Source organism: Myotis lucifugus, unplaced genomic scaffold (assembly GCF_000147115.1).
Source record: "Myotis lucifugus unplaced genomic scaffold, Myoluc2.0 scaffold_107, whole genome shotgun sequence".
Lineage (NCBI taxonomy): Eukaryota > Metazoa > Chordata > Mammalia > Chiroptera > Vespertilionidae > Myotis > Myotis lucifugus.
This window is the reverse complement of record NW_005871155.1, coordinates 1,398,985-1,410,796: the sequence shown is the minus strand read 5'-3', so window position 1 is coordinate 1,410,796 and position 11,812 is coordinate 1,398,985. Positions and strand designations below refer to the sequence as shown.

Here is an 11,812-nt window from a genome sequence, read left to right as displayed (position 1 = left end):
ATCCTCCTGTCCCCTAAAGACACATATACACACCTGGGAAAAGTTAGTCATTAAAGCCCAGAGTCCAGTTAGGTTGGTCTATTCCAGTGGTCGGCAAACTCATTAGTCAACATTGGTCTATTCCAGTGGTCGGCAAACTCATTAGTCAACAGAGCCAAATATCAGCAGTACAACGATTGAAATTTCTTTTGAGAGCCAAATTTTTTAAACTTAAACAATATAGGTAATTATTAACTTAATTAGGGTACTCCTAAGCTGGCCTTTGCTAAAAACGTCCTCAATCTGATTGAGATACGTTCGCTGAGGTCGACCCCTTCCAACTCTCCCATCCACGCTCGTCTTGTATACTTGTTTCGTCTATCTTTTGTCACCCACGTGCAATTTGCGGAAGCAACTAGCACTAACCACTGCACAATGAGACTGCTGACTGACTGGCTCACTCAACTCGTGCATGAATGGCGCACGCCTCCCCTGCGCCGCGTATTCCGCGGCCTGCCTGCGCTGCGTCTCCCGACAGGCCGACACACCCCGCTTCTTCTAACGCCACTTCTTTAAAATAGACTTGCCCAGGCCGAAAACCGACTTCTGCGCATGGGCCATGAAGTTTCAATCGCACTATACGTGCGTGCCCGCACGTGGTATTTTGTGGAAGAGCCACACTCAAGGGGCCAAAGAACCGCATGTGGCTCGCAAGCCCCGGTTTGCCGACCATGGGTTCTATTCTTATGGTAAAGTCAGAGTGAACTGGTGATTCTATCCCTTGGGTCTGTGGTACCTCTCCCCCTCCCAACACACACTCCACTACATATTCCTCTCTCCTTATTTGATGATCTCTTACAACCAATAACATGTAGATAGAATGTGATGCTTCATTTTATATTATGTATCTTTCCACATGTTTTCTCTTATATTCATAGTATACAAAAGAATGAACTCTGACTACATAAATGTTATAATAAACCATTCTGTTTAACCAGACAATGCAATTTTACTTGGAACAAAGATATTTAAAAAAAAATATTTTCATTGATTTCAGAGAGGAAGGGAGAGGGAGAGAGAGATAGAAACATCAATGATGAGAGAGAATTATTGATCTGCTGCCTTCTGCACGCCCTCTACTGGGGATTGAGCCTGCAACTGGGCATGTGCCCTTGACTGGAATTGAACCAAGGACCCTTTAGTCTGCAGGCCGATGCTCTATCCACTGAGCAAAACTAGCTAGGGTGGAACAAAGATATTCTTTATGTCCAACTTCTGACCATCCATTGCATCATTCATCACACATCCATTGTCTTCTTGCAGCATTGCCCCACCCATCAGCAATATCTGGGCAGTGTCTTTATAGCTCCCCTTTATATACTCTGTCCAATTACTAATACTAAGGTGGCTTTTCCTGCCTTTCTGAAGTAGGATCTTCTCAAATAGGTGATCTGGTCAGTTGTTGTTTCATCTCTTCCCCACTGGTGCTCCATTGCTAATCCGTTTGTCCTTTTCCTTGGCCAATCTTCGTAATTGATCTGCAACAGTACTCATGTTTCTTCTTAACTCCATTTGTCTTTTCCAAACCTGTGTGTGCGTCAGAATCATCTAGGGAACTAAAAAAATGAGTAAACACAATCTCTAGAGATTAATTTGGGAATTCAAGGAGAAGTTGCTGGGAATCTGCAGTTTTTCGAAGCTCCATAGTAGAATAAGATGAGTACCCAGTCTGAGTGATTCTTCTTGTGAATGGCTGTAATGTGGTAACCACATTATCTCCAACTGGGGTAATTTCACTGGATATTAAATGCTTTTGAACTTCCCTTGCATTTACATGTGCCCTTTTTTCTAAAAGGGATACTTTCATCTGATGCCATCTCCACCGCTACCCTAAGTAGTTCTTCTGCTACAGAGGTTGAGGACCTCTTGCTGTGTGAATATTCATCAAAGGTCACATATGTGTTGAGATTTTAAAGGAATTGAGGCAGATCCCAAGAAAATTGAAGGTTTGGGTTACACCTTATCCATTAAAAGAATTGCCTGCCAGCTCAGGGATTTTGGGTGTGAGTCCCTCAGTGGAGACCATCCTCCAGGAGCCTGTTACCTAATAAAAGTAGAGGAGACATTTTACTGGAGTTCTTTCTCTAGGGTATTTTATCCACTCCCCTCCAATCTCTAAAATCACTTGAACTTTTAGGGGTAGGCCTTACAGTCATGTTCACAATACCTAACCCAGGTAATGCACATTGGTCTTGGGGCTTACACCTGACCCAAGTTGGGACAGAGATTCCAGGTTGCTTTTTTGAGGATATGAACTGAAAAGTCACATAGAGCTTGGAAAAAGCAGCCATGTGCAAGAGAAGCCTAGTAGAAAATGAAGCAAGCTTATAGAAAACACACAATGCTGAAAGAATGGTGTCAGTTCACAATAGCCTAGTACGAGTGCTTCCTTCCATGTGTTCTATGAGACACTTCTGTAAGCTATAGCAGTTTTCCCCTTTTTGGTTAAGCTAAGTCAGGGTTTCTGTTACTAGAACTAAAAGCTGTTTTATTTATTTATTTATTTATTTATTTTTTTTTAATTAAATCTTTATTGTTCAGATTACATTTGTTCCTCCTTTTTTCCCCCCCATAACTCCCCTCCTCCCAGTTCCCGCCCCACCCTCCGCCCTCATTCCCCACCCACTGTCCTCATCCATAGGTGCACGATTTTTGTCCAGTCTCTTCCCGCATCTCCCACTCCCCTTTCCCCCCCAAGAATAATCAGTCCATTCCCTTTCTATGTCCCTGATTCATTATAATCACCAGTTCATTCTGTACATCAGATTATTTATTCACTTGATTCTTAGATTCACTTGTTGATAGATGCATGTTTGTTGTTCGTAATTTGTATCTTTACCTTTTTTTTCTTCCTCTTCTTAAAGGATACCTTTCAGCATTTCGTATAATACTGGTTTAGTGGTGATGAACTCCTTTAGCTTTTCCTTATCTGTGAAGCTCTTTATCTGACCTTCAATTCTGAATGATAGCTTTGCTGGATAAAGTAATCTTGGTTGTAGGTTCTTGGTATTCATCACTTTGAATATTTCTTGCCATTCCCTTCTGGCCTGCAAAGTTTCTGTTGAGAAATCAGCTGACAGTCGTATGGGTATTCCCTTGTAGGTAATTGAGTCTCTTTCTCTTGCTGCTTTTAAGATCTCTCTTTGTCTTTTGCTCTTGGCATTTTAATTATGATGTGTCTTGGTGTGGTCCTCTTTGGATTCCTTTTGTTTGGGGTTCTCTGCGCTTCTTGGACCTGTAAGTCCATTTCTTTCACCAGGTGGGGGAAGTTTTCTGTCATTATTTCTTCAAATAGGTTTTCAATATCTTGCTGTCTCTCATCTTCTGGCACGCCTATAATTCTGATATTAGTGCGCTTGAAGCTGTCCCAGAGGCTCCTTACACTATCTTCATATTTTCGGATTCTTTTTTCATTTTGCTTTTCCGGTTGGGTGTTTTTTGCTTCTTCGCATTTCAAATCTTTGACTTGATTCTTGCACTCCTCTGGTCTGCTATTGGGTGTCTGTATAATATTCTTTATTTCAGTCAGTGTATGCTTAATTTCTAGTTGGTTCTTTATCACAGCATTGAGGGTCTCAGATTTCGTGAGGGTCTCATTAGATTTCGTGAGGCTCTCATCAAGTTTATTGGCAGCTTGTAGCACATTATTGCAAGCCCTCAAAATTGCGTTTTTTAGCTCTATATCCTCCATTTCTGTCATGTTTTTTTGTCTCCGCATTTTTTATGCTTTTTTGGTGCACCCCCTTGTGGTCTTTGTGCGCAGTCTTGTTCTAGTTAAGCCTTGATTGTTATAGTTAATACTAGAGGGATTTGACCACCAGGCCGACTGGCTGTGAGAATCAGCTGTGTCTGCCGTGGGAAAACTTCTGCCCTCTGGAGAGGTGCTAATCTAGCCTTTGCCTGAGGCTATCCGGCAAATGGCTCTGCGCAGGGCTTGGGTGGGTCGGGTCGCACGGGCTCAACAGGGCGGGTGGAGGGAGCAGTTATGGCTGCTCTCAGTCCCGTTCCCAGAGGCTCTGCTTCTCAGAACCCCAGCAACCGCTGCAAACCTCGGAGAGAAAGCTGCCCTCACGTTCTAACTGATGCCAGACAATCCCGCCTCTCCCGTTTGAGTCTGAGTCCCTAGAGACTCGCCCGGATCTGGAGCTCAGAGTCTGAGACTCCCTCCTGATTGAAAACGACAACCGCGCCCTCAGCCACCAGCCCGCTTTGCGCGCGCACCTCGGTACCTTTGTATTTTCCACACTGCGCCTCCTCTGAGCCTCGGTATGCTGTTCTCTCTCCTTCTAGTTGAAGAGTCTCTCCTCAGCCAGCCTTCCTGTGGTTCTGGGTGATGTCTGTTCCGTCTTTTAGTTGTATTTTTGAAGTGGTTGTTTGCGGCAGCAGTCTCCGGTGTTTACCTATGCCGCCATCTTGGTCTCTCTCTAAAAGCTGTTTTATTAAAGTAACAGGAGATGGACTATGTCTGCAATTTTCTTCTTCGTGTTTATCATAAGATCAGAACAATAAAATACTGTAGGTGAATAAGTCAAGGCCCTACTAACTAGCCACAGGGAGTGTGACATACCAGGCGTATGTGAAGGGAGGTTAGTTAAATTACAATTTGGTCGTTAAATGGTATGTACAAAGCATTTCCTCACAGTACCTGTCCCAAAATTAGCTATTATTATATTTCCATGTCTAATTAACATAGCCAGTGAATCTTTTATTAGCAGTTTTATCTGGTGCTGTACTATATCCTTTGGTTTTTTTTCTAAGTCATGCTTTTCCTGGTATATACCCACTGGAGTTTTAGAAATGGTACTTTTTCCAAAATACACGGTGGGGCAAAAGTAGGTTTACAGTTGTTCATATGGAAAATAATACAAGAATTAATAAATAAAATATAAGAATAAATAGTTTTACATACTCACAACTGTAAACCTACTTTTGCCCCACCCTGTACATATGTAGTGTGTAGTTCTTCCATTCAAACTGCCTGGCATTTTTATTTTAATATATTTTATTGATTTTTTTTTTTTTTTTTTTTTTTTTTTTTACAGAGAGGAAGGGAGAGGGATAGAGAGTTAGAAACATCAATGAGAGAGAGAATGAGAGAGAGAGACATTGATCAGCTGCCTCCTGCACACCCCTCACTGGGGATGTGCCTGCAACCAAGGTATATGCCCCTGACTGGAATCGAACCCGGGACCCTTCAGTTTGCAGGCCGACACGCCATCCACTGAGCCAAACCGGCTAGGGCTGCCTGGCATTTTTAGTATTGTCCCTAGTTCAGACTCTTAACACTGATAAAGAATCTGTTGTAGAAGCATTAGATTTTACTAATTATAGATACTGTGATATGGAAATCCCCCTCTCCCACATCTTCCTCCCACCTCTCTCCCCCAAATTACAGCTATGTAAGAACTTAGTCATTTTACTTAGAGGACAACTTGTTGAACTTCCCTTAATGTAGTGAACACTACAGCAGTTCTATCAACACTACAATTTATCCCTTAACGTTGCCTTCCCAGCCTATCATTAGAGTAGCCATTGTAAAAACCAGGAACAGTGGGTATTTGTTCTTTGTGGCTGCCCCGCAGATGAACTCCATATGTATATTAGGGGAATTCTCTATCATGATTTTTCTTTTTTTGTGGGAAACAGTGTCACTATCCACATGCTCCCCCTCCACCCTACCCTTGCACACCTTATACCCAGGGAGAATAGGGGAAAATAAGCATACTTTTCAGGGTTGCTTAGCCCCATATTTGGGGGTAAAAATGAAAGAGACGTGGAGTCGAGTGGTGTAGCTGGTGTGGAGGGCAGTGGTTAGTGTGGAGGTAGTGGTCTTAACGTGCTGCTCCACACTGGAGTTTCATTGGCCATCATGTTCTCAATTTTGACTTACGATTGAATCCCTTATATTGTTTGGTTGTTACAGTGATTAAAAAAATTGGGGGGTTTGTTGTTTTATTAAAATTGGGAAAGAGAGTTTGTGATCTAATTGAGTGCTCTTATATCTCCCTAAACTGACTCCTACAGCTATCATCAGTTCCTTGTTTTTATAGATTTCCATGCTGGGAGACTTTGCTTTCTCATAATCATCCCAAGGGCACTACGCTATTTTATGGTGGGAACTCCAGTGGTGACAGCCCTTCACCATAGTTTCTTTTTAGTCAAAAGACCTTTGGTAACCTCCCTTACTTTTCTTTGTGGTCATTTTATGCCTTGTAGCCACTTTTGCAATCTTTCATCTTTATGAGGTTAAGACTCTCATCTTTGAGCTTGACTATAATTTCCTTCGTGGTAAATTCACTTTCATGATCTCTGTGTAGCACAACACCTTGGGCAAATGAGTTCTTTTAACTTTTAGATTGGGTTCTCAAAACTAAGCTAAGAGTTAATAAGGGTTTTCCTTAGTATATGTTGACATTAATTGGCTTTATTAATTTAAGCCACTTAATGGCATTGGGCTATTTAAAACATAAGTCTACAGAGTATTTATTATTTAGTTATCAATTTCTGACTTTTCTCCTGATTTTCCTGATTATCAAAACCACATGTGTCCATTGTGGAAAAATTTGGTAAGTACAGAGAAGTATTTTTAAAAAAGTATAGATCCCCACATTGATCTACAGATTCAGTGCAGTTCCCTTCAGAATTCTTGCTGCTTTTTTTTTTTTTTTTTTTTGCAGAAATTGACAACATAATTCTAAAATTCACATTGAAATGCAAGGGACTCAGATTAGTCAAAATAGTAGAGTAAAAGACAAAGTTAGTGGGCTTATACTTGATTTCAAAACTTAACACAAAGCTACTGTATTGTACCACAAGATGGTGTGGTACTGGCAATAAGGATAGACATACAGATCAATGGAGTAGAATTGAGAGTCCAGAAATAAACTATAACATTTATGGTCATTTAATTTTTGACAGAGTTTCTAAGAGAATTTAATGGGGTTGGGAGGAAGAACAGTGTTTTCAGCAAATTGTTTGGGAACAACTTGATGTCTGTGGGGAAGCACCGGACTTGGTTGGAATGTCGGTGGGGAGGATTCTCCGAAAGGTCGGGGGCCTTCGAGAGGACCTTGCCGAAGGCAGCAGCCCCTACCTTGACTTTTCCAAACAAGTCTGATCCCCCCCGTGGTGTTTTGCTAGGATTTCAAAGTTTAGTCTTTAAAGACCCGACCTTGTAAAAGCATATACTTTCTCAAGGATGTTTACCTTGCTAATTATATCTAAAGATTAATTTTAGTTCAAGCTGTTATGACAATAAAAGCTAAAGAAGACAGGCGAACAGGGCTACTTGGAGGCGATAGCCAAGTAGTGCCTTAGCCCTCTATTTCACAGAAACGTATATTAGAATAATCATTCATCCATCGTTCAGGGTCTGCCGGTCAGCCCCAGCAATATCCACATGCAAAATAATGAATTTGGAACTCTCTCTCACACAGCGTTAACTAAAATAGATCAGAGACCTAAATGTAAGAGCTGAAACTATTAGAAGAATGCATAGGTATTCATGACCTAAGTTTAGTCAGTGGTTTCCTACATATGGCACAAGCAACCAAAGAAAAAAATAGATAAATTGGATTTCATCAAAGAAGAAATGATAAATTACGCTTTATGATAATTAAAATCTTTTGTAGTTCCAAGGGCATTATCAAGACAATGAAAAGATAACCCACAGAATGACAGAAAATATTTGCAAAATCATACATTTGTTAAGGTTCTAGTGTCAAGAATGTATAAAGAACTATTACAACTTAATTATAAAAGAAAAACAACCCAATTTTAAAAAAATGGGCAAAGGAATTAAAGAGACATTTCTCTAAGAAAATAAACAATAAACACATGAAAAAATGTTCAAATCCCTAGTCATTAAGGAAATGCAAATAAAAGCCACAAGGATAAACAATTCACACCCACTAGGATGGCTATGATAAAAAAAGGGTGGACAATAAAAGTCTTGGTGAGGATGTAGAGAAATTGGAATTTTACATTTTGCTGGTGGGAATGTAAAATGATGCAGCTGCTTTGAAAAACAGTTTCACAAATGGTTAAGCATAAAGTTACCATATGACCCAGCAGTTCTCATAGATATATACCTAAAAGAAATGAAAATATGTCCATGTGAAAACTTGTACACAAATTGTCATTGCAGCCAAAAGATGGAAACTTTGTTTTTTATAATAGCCAAAAACTAGACATTAGCCTTATGTTCATTAATTGGTGAATGGATTAAAAAGTGATTTATCCATACAACGGAATAATATTCAACAATAAAAATGAATGAAGCAATGCAAGCAATAACATGGATGAAGAACCTTGATGATCTGAGTGAAAGAAGCCAGACACAAAAGAAAACATCTTTGTTCCATTTATAGGCATACATCAGATATTGTGGGTTTGGTTCCAGACCACCACAATAAAGTGAATAGTGTATTAAAGCGAGTGACACAAATTTTTGGTTTTCCAGTGCATATGGAAGTTAGTTACAGTATACTGTAGTCTATTATGTGTGCAATAGCATTACTATATATATAAAAGCCTAAGTGACTGTCGCAACCGAAACAACCGAATGGATGACCGAACAGGCTGCGTGGGGCGGCCAGGCTGGCAGGGGGCTTAATGAGGGACGACCAAATGACTGAGAAGCAGGCTGTGTGGGGCGACCAGGTCGGCAGTGGGGTTAGTGAGGGATGACCAAACAACTGAACAGCAGGCTGTGTGGGGTGACCAGGCTGGGAGGGGAGGGGCAGTGAGGTGCGACCAAACAACCAAACAGCAGGCTGCGTGGGGCGACCAGGCTGGCGGGGGCGGGCAGTGAGGGGCGACCAGGCTGGCAGAGGGGGGCAGTGAGGGGCGACTAGGCCAGTGGGGGGGCAGTTAGATGTGATCAGGCAGGCAGGCAGGTGAGTGGTTAGGAGCAAGTGGTCCTGGATAGTGAGAGGAAGTCCGACTGCTGGCAGTAGGACATCCCCTGAGGGGTCCCAGATTGGAGAGGGTGCAGGCTGGTCTGAGAGGACCCCCGCTTCATCCCCCGTGCATGAATTTCATGCACTGGGCCTCTCGTATCTAATAAAACAGTGTACATACCTTAATTGTAAAATACTTCATTGCTAAGAAATGCTAATCATCATTTGAGCCTTCATCAAGTCATAATCTTTTACTGGTGGAAGGTCTTTCCTCGATGTTGATAGCTGCTAACTGATCACAGCAGAGGTTGTTGAAGGTTGGGGTGGCTGTGGCAATTTCCTCAGATAACAAGGGTGTTTGCCACATCAATTGACTCTTCTTCTCATGTACGATTTCTCTAGAGTGTGATGCTGTTTGATAGCATTTTACCCACAATAGAATTTACTTCAAAATTGGAGTCAGTGCTCTCAAACATCCTGCTGCTTTGTCAACTAAGACCATGTGATACTCTAAGTCAGAGGTTCTCAACCTGTGGGTCGCGACCCCTTTGGTAGTCGAACGACTCTCACAGGGGTTGCCTAAGACCATCCTGCATATCAGATATTTACATTACGATTCATAACATTAGCAACATTACAGGTAGGAAGCAATGAAAATAATTTTATGGTTGGGTCACAACATGAGGAACTGTATTTAAAGGGCCAGAAGGTTGAGAATCACTGTAATCTAAGTCCTTTGTTGTCATGAGAAAGAAACACCAATCGGTTTCCTCCTGTACGTGCCCTGCCTGGGAATTGAACCCGAATCCTTTTGGTATACGGGACGATACTCCAACTGAGCCACACTGGCCAGGGCTGTTTCTTTTGTATTCTCATTGAAGAAAATTTGCTTTTAGTCAATATTAGCATTGAGGTATGAATTTCCAAGTGAATAGCAAAGTGTATTATTTCTTCCCAAGAAAAATGCTCTCAAATATTTTATTTTAATATAATAAACATTTTTACTTAGGTATCAAAGCTCATTATAATTTTAATGTAGATGGACTAAGCTTGGATTCTAAATTCTATTAAGGTAGAAACTGTTTCTGCCATCCTTTATAAATTCAGAGTTTATCTATATGCCTTGTCCCTAGTAAATGCTTAGAAAATACTTGTTTTATAAATGTGTATTTGTAATCACTTTTATGTATAATAATGTTTTGTAATATACTCCTCACAATTAACTGGAATGTTGTCAATTAATAACATATAATAATTATTCTTAATGTTTTTGTCTCTCTTTAGGTTGGTATTTTGTGTGGCATCTTTTTCTATCGAAATTCAAGTTTCTGCGGGAACTGGTGGGAGACACAGGATCCCAGGAGGGAGATCATGAACCTTCAGGGTCTGAAACCGAAGAGGACACTTCCTCATCTCCACACAGGATCAGATCTGCTCGCCACAGGAGGGTGCCTGCTGAGGAAGGCCACTGACCCCCACCGTCATCCTGTGGGAGCGGCTGATGAAAGGCAGCGATCCTCGGTCTTTGCAGTTGCTAAAATATTGGAGAGCATTTGTACTTGGACTTCAGGTCCAATTCAAAAAAAGATTTACATGTAAGCCATATGAACATAAAGGGAATTTAAACCAAATTGGACCATTACAAATTTTATGTTAAAGATAATCTTTTGCTTTACTAGCTTTTACTTATATACTTATTCCTTGGCTCTTGGGCTTATTGTTTTTGCACTATTGTGAATCTGTTAAACATTACAGGCTTGAACACTGTATTTTATTAGTTCTATAATGTACTCCCCCCGCCACATTTTAACTTTTCTGAACTTGGGATACATCTCACTATTCCTGTCAACCAGGCAATAGTTGATGTAATTATCCTAGCCTGTGTGTGTGTGTGTGAGTTCACAGGTTGTCATAGTGTCATCACTGTGTCATTGCTATCAAATGTGTCAGATTTAATTGGTACTTAAAAATGTCTTCTAAAAGATTTCACTATGATTCAGCACTGAAATGAAGTTGTGTATGCAGACAAGCATGGAAGCAGAGCAGTGGGGCATACATTTGATAGTAGCGAAGCAAATATCCGTCGCTAGAGGAATGACTGCAATTCCATATTTTCTTGTAAAGCAACAACAAAATGCTTTATAGGCCCTAAGAAGGGAAGACACCCACAAGTAAAGTTGTACGACATTCTGTCACTGAGACACATGCAGAAGGATTGCCTGTCACACGCTGAGTGCTGCAGTGAAGGTGGGAGAAATTGCCAAAACCTTGGAATCGATGAAACACAACTCAAAGCAGCGAGAGGCTGGTTCGATCGATTCCTGTCAGGCAATACCAATGTCGTTAAGGTGTCAAACATGTTTGTCCAAAGCTTCCTGCTGTCATTAAGCAGAAGACAGTTGTAGAGCCTCCTTTCCAGAAATGCTTTTGATGACGCCAAGGGGGCCGTTGTGAGGAGAAGGCAGGTTTCAGTGACTGATCTAAGAAGTGATCCAGAAAAGTTGCACTCAGAGTATGAAGTTATAGTATAACTTAACCAGTTTATTTCATAACACTTACATATGCACAAGACTGTGATAAAAGTCTGTTTAATTCAAAAAGTTCTGTTTCAGTAAATATAAAATAAACATTCTACGTGATACGAAAGCATTGTGTCATAATTGGATGGCCTGTGTTTTTTCCTTAGTGATACATGTGGTGCACCTGACAAGTGATGGTATCTTAGCTTAAATAAGAAATAGTTTGTACATTTATTTTTTTCTAGGATAGCAATTATTACTAACTTAATTCTAACTCTTATAATATTAAAATAGTTATCCTCTATGAGACATTTTTTTGGCAACCTATTCAAGACTTCAGTAGCTTTGGAATCT

The 11,812-nt window shown here is 40.7% G+C and overlaps 1 protein-coding gene across 1 annotated transcript in view; it reads left to right on the top strand.

Moving 5' to 3' along the window:
• SMIM13 (small integral membrane protein 13) overlaps positions 1-11,580 on the top strand; it is a 33,393-nt gene extending 21,813 nt beyond the window's left edge. Inside the window, exon 2 of the mRNA XM_006092923.3 lies at positions 10,224-11,580. Coding sequence (XP_006092985.1) covers positions 10,224-10,411 — 188 coding nt within the window. The 3' untranslated portion in view covers positions 10,412-11,580. The remainder of the gene's footprint in view (positions 1-10,223) is intronic.
• The last annotated feature ends 232 nt before the right edge of the window (positions 11,581-11,812 follow it).